At 33.8% G+C, this 20890-nt stretch overlaps 3 protein-coding genes, 1 non-coding gene and 1 pseudogene across 4 annotated transcripts; 2 read left to right on the top strand and 3 right to left on the bottom strand.

The window, feature by feature from the left end:
- Positions 1-93: 93 nt before the first annotated feature.
- LOC108817116 (cysteine-tryptophan domain-containing zinc finger protein 3) lies at positions 94-7136 on the bottom strand. The gene is made up of 11 exons (XM_018589722.2): positions 6586-7136; positions 5703-5775; positions 5491-5621; positions 5068-5406; positions 3863-4977; positions 2172-3747; positions 1925-2088; positions 1680-1840; positions 1447-1607; positions 726-1293; positions 94-401 (listed from the first exon to the last, which is right to left on the bottom strand). Exons 1-10 carry the CDS (start codon positions 6682-6684, stop codon positions 1096-1098), a joined length of 4017 nt encoding a protein of 1338 aa, XP_018445224.1. The 5' UTR covers positions 6685-7136; the 3' UTR covers positions 94-401; positions 726-1095.
- Positions 7137-12702: 5566 nt separating this feature from the next.
- On the top strand, positions 12703-12775 carry TRNAR-ACG (transfer RNA arginine (anticodon ACG)). The gene has a single exon. It is a non-coding gene; the product is annotated as a tRNA-Arg (tRNA).
- A 422-nt stretch (positions 12776-13197) lies between these two features.
- Positions 13198-13834, bottom strand: LOC108816190 (monothiol glutaredoxin-S6). Its single transcript, XM_018588760.2, has one exon. The coding sequence runs from the start codon at positions 13734-13736 to the stop codon at positions 13428-13430; it is 309 nt and encodes a 102-aa protein (XP_018444262.1). The 5' UTR covers positions 13737-13834; the 3' UTR covers positions 13198-13427.
- A 1596-nt stretch (positions 13835-15430) lies between these two features.
- Positions 15431-17588, bottom strand: LOC108815493 (uncharacterized). Its single transcript, XM_056991375.1, has 7 exons — positions 17561-17588; positions 17358-17456; positions 17174-17249; positions 16794-16831; positions 16420-16619; positions 15544-16008; positions 15431-15454 (listed from the first exon to the last, which is right to left on the bottom strand). The coding sequence occupies exons 1-7, from the start codon at positions 17586-17588 to the stop codon at positions 15431-15433; spliced, it is 930 nt and encodes a 309-aa protein (XP_056847355.1).
- A 2123-nt stretch (positions 17589-19711) lies between these two features.
- On the top strand, positions 19712-20241 carry LOC108816669 (glutaredoxin-C11-like; annotated as a pseudogene).
- Positions 20242-20890: the final 649 nt, after the last annotated feature.

The following is a 20890-nucleotide window of genomic DNA, read 5'->3' as shown; positions in this document are numbered from 1 at the left end:
GTTTGAGTACACACATTGCAAAGGTTTCGAAATTAAGGAAGAAAAAAAAACAAAATAGCTTGGAGGTAACTAGTAAGATAGTCTAGAACCAGATGACTGTAAGATTCTCACTTATATATATTTGATGAACAATGTACAGTTTCTACATTAAGGCCATTCAAACCAGAGAAGGCATACATACACTCATGAGCTGAGGATTTCCAGTAAAAAAACATACTATTAGTTAAGATACGACAAAGATAAGAGGAACCAAAGCCTGTTTCAGAACTTTGCCGGAAAACTGCAACTTAAAATCAGATAAGGAAGTTATTGGTAACCCAGAGAAAGCCGTTCTCCAAGGCCGCGGAACTCTATTTGTAACTTTCTTTTACTTTGTTATCTACAAAAACGAAAAGACAACACTGCACCAAGAGAAAGAGCAACAAAGGAACATCAGATTTGGTGTTTTGGGGTAAATATAATATTTAACTTAAAGAGATGTAAAATCAATAAAATCTTTCTACCTCCTAAAACTCAAAAAGCCTATCCACCACTACAGGAAGATCTACTATTACTCCAAACTCTTCTAATCTTATTATTTCCTTTCTTTGTAATACCCTAAATGGTTTTATATAGAATACAATCTGCAAAAGAATAATCTAACTTAAGTTTCAGCCCAGAGATTTTACAGAAAAAAAAAGAATGGCAACCTATGGACCAGAGCTGTTACAGATATACTGACTGACCTGATACTGGGAGAACGGCTTTCTCTGTCTTGAGATCGAGAAATAGAGAATCCAGTACCAGAAGTTACACCTTGGTTGCTCTGTATACATACTCCATACATGGTTCTTGGATAATTAGCTGGAGAAGAGGCATTCTTCGGTAGAATAAGAGAAGTATCTGATGGAGTCAACTGTCAAGTTGCTTCCTTGGTTTACCAGAAAGCTGTTCATAGCAGACTCTGTAAGCGGAACTCTTCATGGATTTGTACAAAATGATTATGGGATCCAAAACGAAAGCTCAAAACGCAAGCAGAGCCGCAAGGCAACAGAGGATTCTTTTGCCTCTTCTTCTTCTTCTCAATTTTCGCAAATAAGCCATTTCGGCTGTCTTTCACCGGTTATTGGCTTTCATTGCAAGCTTCACTAAACGTAGCAACCCCTCCAAGTCTTGAAAGTTGTAATCAAGAGTGCTTTTAATGGATAGAATTCCCTCTCCTTGTTGTTCGGCCTCCTCCAGGTTTTCAATAGAAGCTGCCAATGCCACACGTGATTTCCTCGATGCATCCATTGCCAAATTCACGTTCTGAGCCTGCAAACAGTAGAGATTAGCTGAGAGATTAATCACACTTTAGCTTAGGTGCAAAGAGTGTCAACGTTGCAAAGCAAACGAAGCACACATCAATGCATCTTCCAATTTAGCTGTTGGCAAAAGGGAACTTGCAAGGGCCATTAATGAACTTACAAATTGAATCATACGTAAGATATTAGAGCGGTTTTGCGCAGAAACGACGTGGTTCCCAGCAACTAAAGGAGAACTGGTGCACCTTGAATTGCCAACTCTGTCTACTGCTGCTGGATGGTTCACGTTATCAACATCCGAAGCAGAAGAGGAAGGAGACTCACCTAAAAGGCAGTTGACAAGAAGGTTACAATGTGAAGAATATTTCAAAACATCACCATATCAGACTAGCTTACCTGGAGGAACTATTTGCAAAGAAGTCTGTAATTCATTTCGATATCTATTAGCACTGGTGTAGGAGGAATTGACCACTCTCATATACCCGGCCTCCATGCATTTGTACGCCAGAGCAGCAGCTCCCATCTCTCTAGACTTCTCATACTCACGGGCACAAAATCTATCATGAAAAAAGAGGTTTTACATTGATTACAAATGGTAAAGAACGTTTTCCCTTTTTTTTTACTCTGCAGTTCTAAATTACCCGCAGAGATGCGCTGTGCTGGTATAAATACTCGTAGATTGGATCATTGTCTCTCCTTGTCTGGCACTCTCGTTACTGCTCATCTCCAAGAGAAAAGCACCATGAAGAAACTTGAGGCAAGCTTGGAAGTAAAGCTCAATGAACTCAAGGTTTGACAAAGACTTCTGCAGCAGCAACAAAAGCAAGACCATGAGAAGAGAATACAAGATCAGAAGAGATAACACTGCAACTGAATTATGAGAAAAACCTTGAGGCGATCAGCTCTATGTTTCAAGTCTGTAGCTTCTTTCAAAATATTATGGGCGGTTTGCACAGATGTTACTTCCTTGCGCAAGGGGCTTGGAGAAGGCTCGTTTTTCCTTCTTATCTGGGCTGTTGCCTTTGTCACATCATCAGCTTGGATACTATTATTACCAGCTGATGGGCCGCATTTTTCGACTTTCTTACAGGAAGAATCACCTCTAGATGGTGGCCGTGATGGAGAAGTTAGATCTGCTCTGTTACTCCTTTCTGATACTCTTTCAACGTCATAAGGTTTTGGAATGTTTGGTTTCACGACCATGTCTACTCTAGTGTCTGGACTACCATCGTATATCTTCTTTTCAATATGTCTCGGACCATCCCGTGAATCAGACTTAATGCTTTGGTTCTTGTCTTTGGACCGAGAAGAGGAACCTTTTCCTGACTTCTTCGCCAAAGAATCATTGCTACGTCGATGATGATGATCGCTAGATTGCTTTCCTTCACCATGAATATGATCCAATTTTAGTGGTGAATCCTTGTGGCCACCATTCTCTAAATTGGCATCCAGAGAAGGTTCAGCGCGCTCTTTAGCTTTCAAAGATCCTTTATTATCACAAACATCACGCAGAGAAGACTCATGGGATCCATGTTTGTCCTTTGTCCGCGTTTGCGATCTATCACTCCCACCTTCACCTTCATAAGATTCTTCTTTCTTCTTTCTTATAGGTGAGGATGACACCGACTCAACAGGCGAACATTTAACTTCGTGGGAGCTGTTTATGGGTTTATGAGAAGAGCTAGAGGTGGCTGCAACATGTCGGTACTCTCTTTTTGAGTGACTTTTGTTTTTCTTTTCCGACTTTCCATTGCCATGAGAAAAGCTTGGCTCCATTTCTTCTTTAAGAACTCGAGCTTTCTTTCCTTCATGGTTTTTGTTCTCACCGTACACCTGAGGAGAACCATGGCTTTCTTTCAGTTTCCTCTTTTTACTGCCCCCTGTGCTATTGCTGTTCCCTGTGTCTGAAGCTCCTCCTTCCTCTTTTGGAATCTTAGAGGAGGCTCGAGGCTTGTGCTTCTTATCTGCTGACGCCACAGGGACACCACTGTCTGAAGCTCCTCCTTCATCAGGAAACAGAAAACTTTCAATCTTCATTTTCTTGGCCAGCATAGAACTCTCTTGATCTGCATTCCTTTTGTTATTCATCTTCAAGATCCTCGAGTCATCAGAGTGGTATTCCACTCCTTTTCCTTTCTCTTTCTGTTTATGTTTCTGTCTCTCTTCGTCAGCCAAGTCACTAAGTCCATGCGAATTGCGCATGATTCCATTTCTTGCTGGTGGTAGGATACTCTTCTTGCTCGCTTCTGCAGTTCGAGAAGCTTCTTTAACCATTCCATTGTCCAACTTTTTAAAACCCTTCCTCTTCTTTTTTGTGTTATCATCTCCTTGATTAAACTGAGGTTTAAGGCCACTGGGATTACTCTGCATTGGAGCCTGGCTGTCAGGTGCAGGAATCTGATACATCGCATACAGAGCTTTCGTTGTTTCATCTTCAGGAACATTGCAATCGTTCATACCAGGGCTGAAACACACATTTTGACAAAGGAAATCAAACACACATGAGGACAACCAGCCAATATATCACAACGAAAAATAATAATATGACAAATAATAGAGAATTAATTAAAAAAACTCACAGCCAATCAAGCATCCTGCACATCCATTTCTCAGGAAGGACTGGGATGACGCCAAAAGGACGAAGCCGCCACTGTCCACACTTGTCACAAGCAACCCAATTTTCTTCTATGACCACGGGATCACTACCAAGTTTGCCCACTAAGGGTCCAGGACCAACATTCTGCGATTCTGTCAGTGGGACTCTCGACTTTTCCGGCATATCTTCTAAGGTCGGAAGTCCCTTTTTCGATACGGGGACATCTTTTACCTCCAACGAACAATTCTGTTCCACATCTTCCTCTGAGTCATCCATGTCTCCAAAAAAGTCTTTGTAAGTGTCCTCAGCTTTTTTGCCACCACTATGTGGTTTCAAGGTTGCCACTTCCTTCTTCTCAGCTTGACCATTCATCTTTGTTTCATAAACAACAGAACTTTTATGTTCCCTAAACTTCGATGAAGACTGTGGCTCCCGTTCTATCTGATCAGACATCTGTTTTGTTGACCAATGTTCTGGCTCCGCCTTATGACCAGTTTTCAGCTTTGACGCTTTTGTTTCCTTTTTGACTAAATCAGGAGCTTTGCTTCCTTTGTGTTCTTTCCTTGAGCATCCTGAAGCATCATCATGACCAAATCTAGTCTTTTTATCTTCCCGAACACTTCCAGCTGAACTAGTTTTTGGATTCACATGATGCGGCTCAAGATCTTTATGAATTCTCTCCACATCACCCACCATTTCTACCCTAACTGTGCCATTGTAGTTTTCTTTGGATGCATCAAATAATTTACCACTGGCTGTTTCTTTCTCAGTACCAGAAGGATATGATGTGTTTGTTTCCGTTGGCTTCTTGACGGAGCCATCAGTTCCATCTAATAGGCCCTTCTTACTGCGGACATTTGTCTCAGCAGACAAGTTATTCCTCTCCAGCATCTTTCTTTTCTTCTCCACTGACGGATCCTCCACAGCCTTTTGGGGTTCTGGACGGTTCGCCATAGCAGAAGAACTCTCAATGAAAAGTCTGGATGGAGATGTATGCTTATATCCCTTCTCGGTTTTTTCCCTCTCGATGAACCGAATCAGGTCATTAGAGAGAGGAGATAGCAACTGACAAGGATCCACAGGAAGGGAGGTCATAACCTGCATATATAAGAATATATCAACACGATAAGCCTTTCAAACAAAGGAGCCTGTTGCAGTATATAGAAACAAAAACAAGGAAACTCTCACATTAAGAATACGAGAGGGAGACTCCAACGGAGAATAACCTTGAGGTTCCCCATTCATCCCTTCACTACCAGAAACACTATTAGGCGACACATCAAGTCCGAGGCCACTATATATCGCAGCGGCATTATTTTCAGTTGGTACATTATCTGATCCCATCTTTATCCGAAGCTTCAGGGAGTTTTGTTTACTGAAGACACCCGGTTTCTTGGTTGCAGATTCATGTCTAGAACTGGAGTTGGGTTTCTTGGATTTCATTGATTTTTTGGGAATTCTAGAGGAAGCCAGCTCAGATTTTGCCTTTTTAGGAACACTAGAAGAAGAAGCGTTACGACTCTGGGACTGAGAGAAGAAAATAAGGTTGAGAGATTAGGGATTATAGAAAACTACAAAGAGCAAACTGCAGAAGAAAAGATTAATATATACCTCCCCTAGTAAGATGTTGGGAGATCTAGTCCCTGCAGAACTCTGAGGTTTTGCTGGTGTCTTTGGATAAGACCAAAGAGGGGAACGTTGATAAGTTGGCAAGAAAGAACCATAGCCACCAAATTTCGCCCCTGTATTGAAATACAAAGGACTAGTTTCACACTTTTGTGACCCAAACGAAGAAGAAGAGTTTCTACCACGCATGAACATACCAAGGTTCTCAGCAGAAAAATCGCCCTCGAAGTCTTTCTGGAAATGTCCAAGTATGTTTTGAAGCTTGTCGTCCTTTAAAACAAACAAGAGAAAAAAAACAAAAAATTGATTACTTGCAAAAATAACGAATTCAAAGACTCAAAGGCGTGGATGCTTAGGTGAAGCTTGTGTTTTAGATACTACTGAAGCAAATCAGAATAGCAATTTGAAACATTCTAAGAAAACCTATAAAAAAAAAAATGTAACCAATGGTTTAAACTTTTGTCAATGGAATAAAAACTAAACAAAATGCCAATCTGGGAAAGTGCTCAAGGCGCAAACAACTCGGGAGTATCGTTCGTTGCAGTTGAATCATAATAAAAATTACCAAACCCTAAAATTTAAACATTCATACCACTTCAACCTTGTACGCATCCCTGGAATAAAAACCTAAACACAGCAGCAGGCAATCGCAAACTAAAGACTTCCAAAAAGGAGCCAGCCAAGGCTTAAATAGTTTTAACAATCTGGGAAACTGATCTAATCGCAATTAAAGTGGTCTTTCGTAGCAGATTGAATCATAATGAAATTACCAAACCATAAAATTTAAAGGACATACCATATTGACTGCATACACATCATTAATATCCCTACCAAAGTGATACCATATAAAGTCAAAGAAACTAAGATAAGAAAATCACTGTAATAAAAATCCTTCTCGAAACAATATTAAAAAAAAAAAAAAATCAGTTTAGACGTTCAACAATTCTGTCTATGCATCCTTGGAATCAATAATTCTCTATAAAACGCCTAATTACCTTTCTTGAACATTAGCACTTGAGACAGTTCATAATCCAGTTGACAATAAGACACTAATATTAAAAGAAAAAAAAACAATCTTACAATGTAAGAGAGATCGTTGTCAGGGTCGAAGCTTGAACCAAAATCGTTAGTGAGATTGTAAGAGCAAGCCTCTCCTTCTTCAAGCTCAGACTCCTCCATATCTAATCCACCACCTCCAAACCCTAACCCTAGCCCCTTTCTAACATTGCAATCCTCCCTCCCCACACCCACCCACACACACAATAGAAAAAAAAAGTATTGGCTACCGATCCACGAAACAGTAAAGCCCCAAACTTATAAGATTTGCCCCACTAGCTATAGATCAAATTCGAAAATCCGATCAGGACACCTAAATCGAACACAAGAGACAAAGTAGAAGCCCAGAAAGTGAATTTGATTTTTGTTCAATTTCGGGGAGAACAATTGAATCGAAGAGAAACAATCTGATCGAAAGAGAGCAGAATTATTTGGGATTTTTTTAACGAAGGATCAAATGAGTTTGGATCTCTGTTCTGTTCCGTTCGCTGGACAAATCAATTCAGCAAATTAACCCGAAGAATCTCCCGGGTTTTGGTATAGGGCCAGCCGCGGTTTTTTTTTCTTTCCTTTTATTTTATTTATTTGTTTCCATTTTTTTTTCTTCCCTACGTGTAACATACATAGAAGGGTAAGATTATGTCCCAAATCCCCTAGTTTATATTTGAGAAGTGATTTGCCACATGTCTTCTCTACAATCGTTTTCACAAAATAAATTGTGATGTGGCTATTAAAATTGATGACATGTCATATGGTTAAATATGACATGGACAATTACATTTAATGCTGATATATATTTTTGGAAATCTTTTTAGAATATGGCAATAATTCATATATTACATTTAATATTGATTTATATTTTTGGTAAATTTTGTAGAATATGCTAATAACTCATAAATCATCACTAAAATAAATATATTCAAATATGACATTTTGAATTTCGAAATATTATATAATTTTACTTTTATAATTATAAAATTTTTATTATCTAAAATTTACTAATTTTTCTGAATGTAAACAAAAAAATAAATCGTAATATCATTAGTTTCCTTTAGATATCTACAAATTATATAAATATTATTTAGTTTTAATTTTTGATAACCATACAATTTTATATGATTTTTAGTAATTTTGTACAAGTTTATTTAATACATTTAATCAAATGAAATAAATATTTTTTTATCTAAGATTTTAACTTTATATATATACATATATATTCTTAAATATAATTTAAAATAAAAAAATATTTTCTCTTAATTTTATGCTTAATTAATGATATTTATATTAATTATTGGTCAAAACAATAAAATATATAATATTAATAAATTACATTTTAAATATAAAATTTGACTTTTAAAAAATTCATCACTACACATGGTGCAGGAAAACACTTAGATTAATAATTGTGATATGACTACTAAAATTGATGACATGTCTTATAGATTAATATGACATGGACAATTATATTTAATGTTAATTTAATTTTTTGGTAAATTTTTAAAATATAGTAATAACTCATATATTATATTTATTATCGATTTATATTTTTGGATTTTTTAAAAATATGGTAATAACTCATAAATCATCATTAAAATAAATATATTCAATTATGGCATTTCAAATTTCGAAATATAATTTAAACTGAAAATATTTCAAAAATTTATACATATTTCTAGAAAATTATAAAAATTAAATCATAAAATCAAATTAAATCGTAAAATAATTATTTGCTTATATATCTACAGATTTTATAAATATTGTTTAATTTTATTTTTTGACAATTATGCAATTTTACATATTTATTTAATATATTTAATTATAATAAATAGATAGAAAAATCTACCTACGATTATAATTTTAAATATATACATGCACATTCTTAAATATAATTCAAAATAAACAAAATTGTTTTTATCTTAATTTTAGTGTTCAGTTAAATCAAATTTATATTAAAATATTGATAAGAAAAAGAAAATTTATAATATTAATAAAAAATTAAATATAATTTATATTTATCTATTAAAAAATATTTTAAAATTCTTTTACTGCACATGGTGCAGGAAAACACCTAGTTAAAAAAAAAAGATGGAGCAAAACAAAACAAAACATGATTTTCACTTTTATTTTGAGAATTATAGCACCTCCAAAGGTAAAAATACCTACACAAGTTCTTAATGATGAAAATATATTAATATTTTGATAATGATTTTATTTTTATTTAGTTTTTTTATTTTGTACATAAATTTGCTCAACTAAAAATTGACAATTGTACTTAGAGTTTTTAAAAGAGTTCTTTAAAGTTCGCTTATATTAATGTTTTGATAATAATTTATTTTTATTTAATTTTTATATTTTCTCAATTAAAAGGTGAAAGTTGTACTTAGAATTTTTAAAAGAGTTCTTTGAAGTTCGTCTGCAAGATGTCTGCGAGATACTCTTTATTGTTTTTTGCATTTTTATTTATTTATTTTCTGATTAGTTAGAAACACTTCTAATGGAGTTGGCCTAAAACAGCACTGGATTTTATTGGTTTTGAAATAAGAAACTAATAAATAATTTTCATCCAAAAAATCTCTTGCTATCAGTATGTAAAGGTTGATATATATATAAAGATGTATTACCAAAATATATAGATTGGGTAGTGATTTTTTCGGAAACAAGAAAAATGACAAGAGAACTAGAAATAGAATATGAAAATAATTAATAAGAAAAACGTAGAGGGTAAAGTGTTCTTCTAAAATTAAAATAATTGTTCTTATAAAATGGTAACCAAATGTTCGTCTTTGCGCTTTTTCGGTGATCTGTTTATTTAATGTCTTGACGAAATTTGATTTCTAGTTCTTATTTGCCTTGGTCTTGTAGAAGAGTGTGGCTTCATATCCCTTTTGTCGTTGGTTTCGGCTCTTTGGGCTTTTTAATGAAAGCTTTATAATAGGATTTTTATGTTTTCGTTTCAGTAGACTGAACGAGGATTTGGCTCTTCTCAAACTTATTTTCTAGGTTTTTTAAATCAGATTTTTTGTGTTGAAGATATTATGTGTTTCAGGTCTTTCGGTTTGTCTAGCTTAGTAAAGATTGGATCTCATTGTTTTTAGTATCCATGTGTTGGGGTTTGATCTCCCCATGTGTGGGGCTAATTATCTATGGAGGCCTTAGGCCGTCTAATGTATTCCACCTTTATATTCAATTTTGTGTTTGAATGAAGTCTTAATTGCGAAAAATGTTAACTAACAAAAATAATGAGTATTTTGATTTAGCATAATTTAAAAATTATTTTCTAAAATGATGTAATTAAGTTTATTTATTCATATGGTTTAGAATCCATATCTCTTTCCTTAATATGTATTACCTGCATAACCATAACCAGACACAAATAGCTTATCTATTCTCTTCACAAAAACTTTAATTTATATTAGTACTTCTCCATGTCTCCATAATCAAAATTTATAACTATTTAATAAAAACAACACATACAAATTTATAGTCAACAGGAATCATGTCTTTTACCAATCTGGATTTGTTCAGCGATATGATCTTAAATTTATGGTTCACTTGTTCATAACTCTCATCGTCTGAATAATTGTTCACATTCAGATGCATATCTCTAGTGTCCCTTCCCATATCCTATTCTTCGAAGTCAATTCTTTAATTTTTTCCAACACATAAAGTTGTAGAATCCATTATTACAAATATAACATTTATTTGCATTTAAATGTTATATTTTCAAAATTAATTTAAACCCTCCATTTTTTCCTTCCAAAAACTAAACATATATTCAACAATTGAACATTGTAACACATGCCATTTGTTAAAAGTTTCTTTATGGGTTTTTAGGTTCACTATTTAAAGTTCTTGGAGATGGTATTGAGTATTTATATTCTTTATTTTCAATATGGAGCTAAATAACCACAGTTTGTATAACCAAAATCTAGAAGATAATATTTTCCCTTCTGTAAGATAAGGAAACATTAAATTATTTCGCATAGAAGTTTCCAAAAACTCGGGAGCCATGTGTTGATCCCACCATTCCAGCGAAGCAATAAGTAAATAGCATGTCGATCACAAGTTCCCAAAACAATAAAGCTTATCGTTCCTTTTTGATTTACAAAATGTAATGTGTCTCGACTTGAAGTCAACATAACTGATATAAGTTTTCCATCTCAATTCTTGTTTACAATACATATAATTTTCTCAAGAATAATAGTAAAAAGTGTGTACCTCTTTTGTTTGTAGTCAAAACTATTGTAGTCATGTTCCCAAAATATTCTATACTAAGACATCTTTTCAGTTTTTAGTGAAACTTCATACATGGCTTTTCTTGATTTTAACTTAAATATACCATTTCAAAGCAATGAAAGAGATGAAATCAAAGTCCAACAAGAGAATTAAATTCGTTCAATAATATTTCAACATTTCTCATTATGAAGATAAAGATTATTCTCAGATAATATTTTATTCGTGTGTATTAAACTACTATATTTTGGAACATGTTTGTTTGTCATGCAATTTACTTTCAACGTGTTTACTTACTATGCATTTTTTTCATCTCTTTGTATTTACTTAGAATGTGTTTACTTGTAACTTGTTTATTATACATCAATTTATCAAAATTGAGTACGGCAATTTACTTACAACTTGTTTTTTGTAAGAGGAAGCAATGGAATATCGCAAAGTTCTCGAGATGAAATTGTTTATCAGAAACAAATGACAGATGGAAAAAGATTAGATATTTACAATGCTCTGTCGGGGGGAATGGATAATTGAAAAAAACATCATACAACAGATATCTCTGATTTATTTTTGTACCTTTGCAAATAGTGCAAAAAATATAGAGGGAGGACAAAGATACTTATAATTGTGAAGGTGCTGATGTATCACATAGGAGAAAAGGTAATTGCGGTCGAAAGAAAAGGTAATTATGATCTTCCATTTCATTGTCGTTTATGATTATTAGCGAATTCTTTGGGTGTGAGATGCATATCACTTTTTCAATGTTTAAAAGAAGGTTTCATCAAACTTCATACAAATGCCATAAGCCGTCTTTGAAGAGAAGAAAATATGAGAATTTGATTATATTTTTGTATCTCTATGCTCGCCAGTAGTACTATGTCTGATCATCCAAAGGTACATATCGACAAAGAGTGGTTTTATATGACAAAAACATAGGTTTATTATCTTCATCATGTTGGAGAAGATCCGTTGTAGTGTACTTGTCAAAGTAAAAGTTATAAGAAGATCCGTTACATATATATAAGAAAATTTTATAAAATTTAAGATTAAAAGTTATATGATTTTAATTTAAAATAAAGAATGTATTCATCTATAATAATTTTGAAATGATTTCATACTAAAAATGTGGAAATACACATAAATTGAGTTTAAAAGAAAAAATTAAACCAATTATTTTGATACTTCATAAATAATTGACACAATATATTTCAATATATTCTATATCTTTAATAAAACCTCAATGCATAAAGATAATTTATAGTATTAGTTTAAATATTTGTATATTTTTATTCTCTATATATCGTTACTATTAAATTTGAATTTTATACAATTAAAACTTTAATTCTATATATATTAAAAACTATGATTTCATATTTTTATTGGTTTATGCTATTAGGTCTAAAAAAACGGAAACGTGATTCCAAAATAGAATCGTAAGCTTAACGTGTTTTTTAAGAGAATATTTTAGAAGCTTTTTGGAAACGAAATTCCGTAAGCTTCCACAAGGTTCCGATTCCAATTCTGAAGCGGAAAGCGGACGTCTGATGAAGCTTCCATATAACCTAGGTTGTGAGAGTTTTTTTTTTTTCTCAACAACAGCTTTCATTCATCTCTAAATCATTCTTACTCAGTGTTTATCAGTTTCCACAGTAGACTTTCACCAAGATGACACTATAGAATACAATTTAGAGACATAATTCAAGAAAGAAGAAGTCTCATTTATTACTCTATCAGCAGCCTTATTTCCTTCCATAGGGTAATATGCTATCACATAATCTCGGAATCTCTTTAGTGAGTGGGAGATGTCTTGAATGATCGGTTTTAATGTAATCCAGACTTCCAACTTAATTTATTTTATCTATCATTGCCTTCCATGTTAGATTGTTATAACACCAATGTTTAGACGTAATTGACTTCATGGCCCAATGGATAAGGCGCTGGTCTACGAAACCAGAGATTCTGGGTTCGATCCCCAGTGAAGTCGCATGTTTTTTATCTATTTCCAAAATTTTGAGAACCTTCTGGGCCATTCGAAAGCTTCTCTGTACAAATAAGCAGCAGCTCCTCGATTTCACCTCCTTCTTTATTTACAGAATAGCTTGAGCCTTGTCCTTCTCGGGGGCTCTTCAGGTTCAATTGTTATTAATCGCCTTCCTCTTCACTTACCTCTCTTGAACATGAGATTGTACAATAGCACATCGTCTTTTGTATGTTGGAATGATAAGATTTCAATTTACAGGCAGCTTGAGCAAGAAGCTGAAACTATGCTCAAAGTTCATAGAACACAAAGTTCACTGCTCAAGAGTTTCGTGAAGCAAAAGCTACAGTTTGTAAAGCTGTCGAGAATTGGCGAAGTCATTCTAAGCTTTTGAGCATGCAAAATGGCGTTCTAAACTATTTTATCAATAGGCAAAACTTTTCTCTATTAATTTTGAATAAGCATTGCTGATTCGTTTTTTTTCAGCTTACATAACAAGTATGGTAATTGATATATCACGAGGGGTGTGTTACTACACACTTGCACTTGTTCAAAACATAATAGTGCATGCATGGTGGAAACCCAAAAAAAAAGGTAAAACAAGTATATGTATATATATTCTTCTCATCACTTATTTTATCCTTAGTTGCATTTGGACTTAAACCCATATGGCTCCGGCTCTTTTTAGCAATGCGGCTAGTTGGTTCTTGACTTGAAGAGTCATTACCTGGTTAGCCCCACCTATAAATTGTTCCCCTATGAACACAGCTGGTACACTCGGCTTACACCCCATCTGCTTTAATGCTTTCTCCATGTCCTGACCGTTAGACAACTGGTCTAGCTCGTACACTGTCATCTTTGCCCCAAATCCTGAGATCAGCGTTTGAATGGAATGGCTCATGCAGCAAGTGCTTTTGCTAAATATCACCACTGGTTTGTCAGCAACTAAACTTGTAATGCTTTCCATTGGATGTATATAGTATGAGGAATGTGGGACTTAAGTGTAAGAGGGAACTCAAGGATCTCGATGGTTGTTTTTGCTTTGATGTTCTACCAAGTAAGTAAAGCCTATTTATAGGGTTAGATATTTGGAGAAGGATAAGATTGCATAAATCAGATCTTTACTTCTTTTTGTTCCTTCCCCATGTGTGTGCCCTTTGGCGTTTGCTAAAAACTGCATGAGGTTAGATTCTTTCCTTTTCAATACCAGAACCAAGTGGCATATACAGTCATGAGAATTTTTTTTTTTTAACTAAATACGGAAGTATCCTTGCCCTTATGGTTTAGTAGTGATTCACGGATCCAAGAAGGTATGCAATAGTGTGGTTATGTGCTCAATGTTGCTTTTTTGGGTTGCAATATCTTTTTTGCTTTTGATGCATCCACTGAAGTGGAGTTGGATTATGGTTTATCCAGTTAGATTCCCCCAGGCTCGAAAGAAACGGAAAGCAAGAAAGGAAAAAAAAGAGGATTGTCTTTGAGATGCTTTTTATGCTTGTGTGACCTGGAGTCTAGAGAGCAAAAGAAACGTAAGATCTTTCTTTTAGCTCTTACACTAATCTTCAAAACCATTTTTCAAGTTGTGCATTCACAAAAAAAAACTTCTGAATCTGAGCGTTTGTCTTACCTCTTAAGAGTCTTCTTTGTTGAGTCACGAGAATAAGAATACGTTGTTCATTGCAGTAGAATTGAACAGGAAAGCATGATTCTTAGATTTGGAAATCCACAGAAATGAGGAATAAATGGCAGATTCGGTGATAAGGCCATGTGTTTGTTTTTCTTCACAATGCATGATTTGATTTAGCACACTTGTGGGTGATAAGAAAATATCTCGAGATTCGGATGGAACAACTTGTGTACGATAATATTCACTTCCAGATCTCTAGAACAGTCTAACAGTATGGCCAAAGGTTATCATTATAATATGTTTCTTTGCGTAATTGCTACATTCATGTTCCAGTGCCGTGTGAAGGATTTTAAAGGCCTAAGGCAAGTTTTTAAAAGAAATTTATTTATAACTATAATGAAAACAATTTTCTAAAATGTTAAATTATCTTTACCGAATACACAAATCTAAAACTGTAAAAAGATAAGTTCATTACGAAATATGCTATAATTATATTATATAAGAAAATACATGAATTTAGAAGGTGAGTTAGTCGAACTCTTGTGGAAAGATTTTTAAAAATAAATCTAAACTACAGTAGTAGCCTAAAAATTATTTTAATATTTTAGGGCCTTAAATAAAATTATACTAATCGGGGGTCTGAGACGAATATCTTTTTCAATATACTGTAGGCAAGGTTCTGTCATGTTCTGTAAATGAAAATCTGGAATTGTATTAGAATTAAGTATATGATCCGCTCATGTATGAAAATGGGGTGAAAATCTGTCATGTGCTATCTCTCATGTATCATGTGTGCAGTAGCCATTTCTCTTAGCTTCTGGTATGTGTTAGGAGATGCACCGCCCGGTGATTGGCAAGCGGCTTTCTATTTTGCTCCGTAAAGGCAATGCCCACTTGGTTTGATCTCACTGATGGTTAACCCCATCCAGGGGCGGACCTAGAAATTTATTCAGACTGTGGCACATAAATATTTAATTATAATAAATAAAATAAAATATAACTTTAAACATATAACATAAAGTTAAAAATTAAAATCAAACTGAAATAGTTGACGACAACTAAAACAAAAATATCTAGTATAAAAAAATAATGAAAAAAAATCATAAAGTCTTCTTCGATCTTTCATATCTTGAAATCTTTTTATCACCATATCATTTGTCACTTCATCAAAGTGCTCCTTTTCAGTATAGCAGACCATGCAATCATTCAGAAATTCATCACCCATTCGGTTACGTAAAGTAGTCTTCACAATTTTCATCGCAGAGAAAGATCTCTCGACTGTAGTGGTGGCAACAGGAAGAGTCAAAACTAGCTTCAAAAGTCGATAAACAAGAGGATGTGAAAGATGTTTATTGGTCTCCACCATCACACGTGCAAGATCTCCAAGACCCTCCAAATTAGCAAACCTTTGATCTTCAGAGATGTTGTCGATGTAAATACCAAGTTGATGTCCAAGAGATATTCGTTCCATAGAACTAAAATCTTCAGGATAAAACTCTGACAGTCTTTCAAGTTTTGATTGATCAAACTGGTGGAATGAATCAGTAGGGCTCAAAGATGCAGTGCAACCAATCAATTCAGTGTTTATCTCGTCAAATCGATCATTAAACTCCTGAATTTGCATATCCAATACAATGTAAAAACATTCAACTTGATAATGATGCAAGTTTGTTATGTCGCTTCTCTGTCTTGGCTTCTTTGGATTAACAAATTCTTCTTCCATTATAATCAACTCTGTCTTATTATCCTCACAAAACGAGTTCACCTTTCCAATGATTGAATCCCATCCACTTTCCCTAAGCTTGCACAATTGTTGCTTGGTAGATTTCACTAAAGACATTGCATTCAAGATGTCCTGATCTTTCCTTTGTAAAGCCTTTGACAGATTGTGAGTGAGACTAAGAAGAAGCAACATCAACTGTAAATAGAACACAAAGTCGAATGTGTGAAAGTATTTGAGAAGACCATTAGCTTGACATCTTTTGATACCATCTGACCCATCACTTTCTACATACTCAAGCACTTTAATAATGGAGGGGAATAAATCAGCCAATCTCAATAAAGTTTTGTAGTGAGAACCCCAACGAGTATTACCAGGCCTTTGAAGTGAACATTCCTGATTTTTTCCTTCTCCTGTCTTAATTTTACCCTTACTAACTCTTTCCTCGATTATCTTACGCTGATCTTCTCGAATCTTATCTTTTCTCTTACAAGAAGCTCCAACCACATTTAACAAAACATAAATCTTATCAAAGAAATCACTAACTTCAAAATGTTTTTTAGCAACTCCCACGACAACCAACTGAAGCTGATGAGCAAAGCAGTGAACATAATATGCAGAACTATTTTCTCTTAGAATTAGAGATCTCAACCCGTTGAATTCACCTTTCATATTGCTAGCTCCATCATAACCCTGTCCTCTTAGCTTTTTCATACTTAATCCATGTTTTGCAAAAAATGAATCGATAGCACATTTTAGAGATGCAGAAGAAGTTTCTTGAACATGAATAATACCAACAAATCTTTCTTTGACTATCCTTTTTTTATCGACAAAACGAAAAACCACTGCCACTTGCTCTTTAGTAGAAACATCTGCAGACTCATCCACCAGCAAGCAAAATACACCATGATCAACCTCTTGAATAATAGACTGAGTAACTTCTTCAGCAAAGCAATGAGCTAAATCTTTCTGAATTTTATGAGACACCATTTGATTGTTTTTCGGAGCATTCTCCAATACAACCTTACTTACAATCTCATTCTGATCTGCAGTATACTTCAGAAGCTCTACAAAGTTTCCTTTATTAGCTGACTTTGTTGATTCATCATGACCTCGAAAAGGTAATCCTTGCCGTAATAAATATCTACAAGCATCAATTGAAGCATTCAATCTGATCTTGTATTCATTCTTGGCTGCATCAGTTTGCTTATAAAAAGCCTGAATGATCGATTGATTTGGATTCATTAGATTGTCAGCCATCTTTAGAGCATTGTTGTGAAAACTATTCACCAATCCAACATGCTCTCCTAATCTCTTTGGATTTTTCCAAGTATCAAAGCCTTTTGTCACAAATTCATCACTTCCACATTTGTTTTCAGTATGATCTCTAAATAAGTAGCAAACCAAACAAAACGCTTTGTCTGTTTTTATACTATATTCTAACCAATCGCCGTAGAGATCAAACCAAGCATGATTAAATCTTCTAAGCTTTTGTCCTATCAGTGTTTTAGGAAAATCATGACCGCGAGGTTGACAAGGACCTTTGGTAAGATATTTGTGTCTTACCTCATCTCTTTCGTTTGGATGATATTCCTTTATACTTTTTCTATCTGCAGGATCTGATGGCAAATTCTCCAAATCAGTTATTGGTGCTGATACCGACGGAGTAGAAGCTAAATTCTCTGTGTTGGTTTTTGGTAGTGAAGAACTTGAAGGCAAATTCTCTGAATTAACTTTTGATGATGATAAACACTGTTTTTAAAATATCTCTCCATGGATACCTAAAAAGAATTATATTAGTAGGGATAAACAATAAAAAAATTTATTAAAGATGATGTATATACTTACCGAGAAAAGATGTCAAAGAAAAAATATCAAAGATGGTGAATATAGTTTCTGCAGATTTTTTTTCGAAAGAGAAGAACGTAAAAGTTTTTTTTAAGGAACATTAGGGTTTTAAATTTAAGTCTAACAATTAATTAGATTGAATAATTAAAATTGTAATTAAAATTGATGTGCTGTCTACATATTTTATTTTCAATTGGGCTGACACATATTACAGAAGTGAAACCCATCACTTTTTCTTTGAATAATTAAAATTGATGTGCTATGTACGTGATGTTTTCAAAATATGCTGGTCTGTAAAATCTATTGATTGGCGATTACCTTAATGGGCCTGGTTTTGGTTTGCATAATGAACCATTTTCGGTTAGGTTTGAACCAAAAAAAAAAAAAAGAGGAGTATGTGGCACGTGCCACACCCTTCCTTGTGGTGGGTCCGCCCCTGACCCCAGCTGTCTAAGCTTCTTCTCGAGCTTATCGTTTTCAGACCATACAATCACTTGTCACATTGCTTTGCTCCTCTGCTCTCTATCCGCTTCTTCCTTGGCTCGTTTTCACGTCTCTTGCTTGGCTTTGAGTGTTTTTGATGAGTAGTGATTGAGACTTCTTACGGAGCAAATAGAAAGCCGCTTGCCAATCACCGGGTGGTGCATCTTGCTTGGCATATACATTTAACTAGCCCTATTACAAAGAACTAAGCCTCTTTCTAGAATTTTTTTGTGGGACATTTCAGTTAAAATATATTTGAGTGGGATACATCAATTGTATATTTATTCAGTATATTTTATACAAAAAGTCCCAAAATAAAATAATCCAAATCTTCGCCATAATAACCGTTATAAATAATAGGGGTGTCAAAATGAGTTATAACTCATGAGTTACCTCAGCTCACCTCATTGATTCACGAGTATGATCTTTATATTTTAGACTCATTTACTAAATGAGTTTATTGATCGTACTTAAAAAATATCACGAGTTATGTGAACGATCTTTAATGAACATGAGTTAATTCATGAGCTTATTCATTTTTATACTTGTAATTTTATATATATATATATATATATATATCATATTTATATTTGAATAACTTCTATTTTTCTTATAGAAAAAGATAATTTCTATATTAATCATATTTATCTTTTAAAATTAAAATGTAAAATATAATTATTATCTATTTTGTTATTATTTTAACATAAAATATTTATAAATATTTTATTTTAATTTTATAATTTGTACAGATGAAGACATTGAAGATGAAGACTCTCACGAAGAATAGGGATTTGGACTATTGGTTTTAGCGTTTAGCTTTAATTTAATTTATTTTAGGAGTTCAATTTTTTTATTTTTGTCATGGATTGGTTTTTGTTTAGTATTTAATATTTATGTTTTGGATTTTTAATATTTAAATTTTGAATAATGTTATAGAAATTATTTTATCATTTTTAATTTAATTTAATTTAATTATAATTATTTTGTGTTAGATCACGAGTTATCACATTTAACTCATGATCTATATGATCTGAGTTCGAGCTTACATATTAAACCTTATATGAGCTAAGCTGAGCTGAGATATTTCATGAAAGAACCGGGTTCATTATGAGCTAAGCTGAACGAGTTAACTTATTTTGACACCCTTAATAAATAACAATTGACCCAAGCATATGAACAACACAACCTAAGCGGTCTTCATTCCAAAACAAAGACAAGTACAAGTACGACTTCATTACTAACTTTTTTTTTATCAATATCGCAAATGGAAAGAATATAAGAGATTTGTCAGTCGATGAAAGCAGCAGTGATATTCACAAAGAGCCCATATTGTATGTGCCGTAATTCAAGACGCTATTCTACGAGGGAGCTAGTCCGACGGTTCATGAGCTCGATAAGTACCCCGAAGAACATGAATGGAGCAGGCCTTACGTGCGCTCGGCTCATCAAACCTGGCGGTTCCAACTGTTTTTGATGGAGGAAGGTACATCGGGTAAGCCAAAGACATCATCTCGTTCCCCGTCGACGGTTCGCTCAAACAGATGCTTAATTAAAGACGCTAAGGCCATATGGTTGTAGCGATCCAACCGTCGTACATATATGTATATGTATACATATAATTGATATTAAGAATCGATGTGTTAAAAACACATATACGTATATACTATCTGGAGGAAGCATAGATGTATTAAAATGCTTTGCTTTCTTCACATGGAGGTTATTTTATAGTAATAAGTTTTACAATGTACGGAAGAAAGACAAGTGTACCTAGCAACTGTGTACACTAGTGTTCAGTTCCCACGTACTTAAATCATATATATGTTATTAATGCGTCATTTAAATTTGTTATAATGCTACTGAGTTGATATTGTTATTATTATTATTATTGTGCAAACGAATAATATAAAACAGAGGATCGAGATATGGTGATATGATAGATCGATGAATTGACAAGACAAGAGATGATTATCAGGAAGGAATTATACACGTAGACGAGTACTTCTATAGGATCCCTTATCTTCGGTGAATGAGAATCTTTTACACTTGAAAACCTTCACCCACAAGGAACCGGAACATAGAACATAGGATCCCTTATTTTGTTGTTCAATATCAAGTAAGCTCATTTAAAAAAAAAAAGTAAGCTCAATTTTATAAATATATTTATCAGAAAACGTAACCACTAAAATTAGGTTGATGAGTCGAATCTGTAATGTGTACAATTTCAAGTAAAACTATTTTAGCTTAACATTTTTTTTTTCAAAAAAAAATATTCTAGCTTAACATTTTTTTTTTGTAAACTAGATTTTTAATTTTTTAGCTTAACATGTTACTGCTGACAAAAAAAAAAAAAAAAAAAAAAGCTTAACATGTTACCAAAAAATGTAAAACTATTTTGCACGACTGATCTCATTTTGTGAATGTTTTTGGCCAGCCGTTGTGCATG

The sequence above is a fragment of the Raphanus sativus genome, chromosome 7, assembly GCF_000801105.2.
Source record: "Raphanus sativus cultivar WK10039 chromosome 7, ASM80110v3, whole genome shotgun sequence".
Lineage (NCBI taxonomy): Eukaryota > Viridiplantae > Streptophyta > Magnoliopsida > Brassicales > Brassicaceae > Raphanus > Raphanus sativus.
Note: the sequence above shows the minus strand (reverse complement) of the source record. Positions and strands in the feature narration are given on the sequence as shown.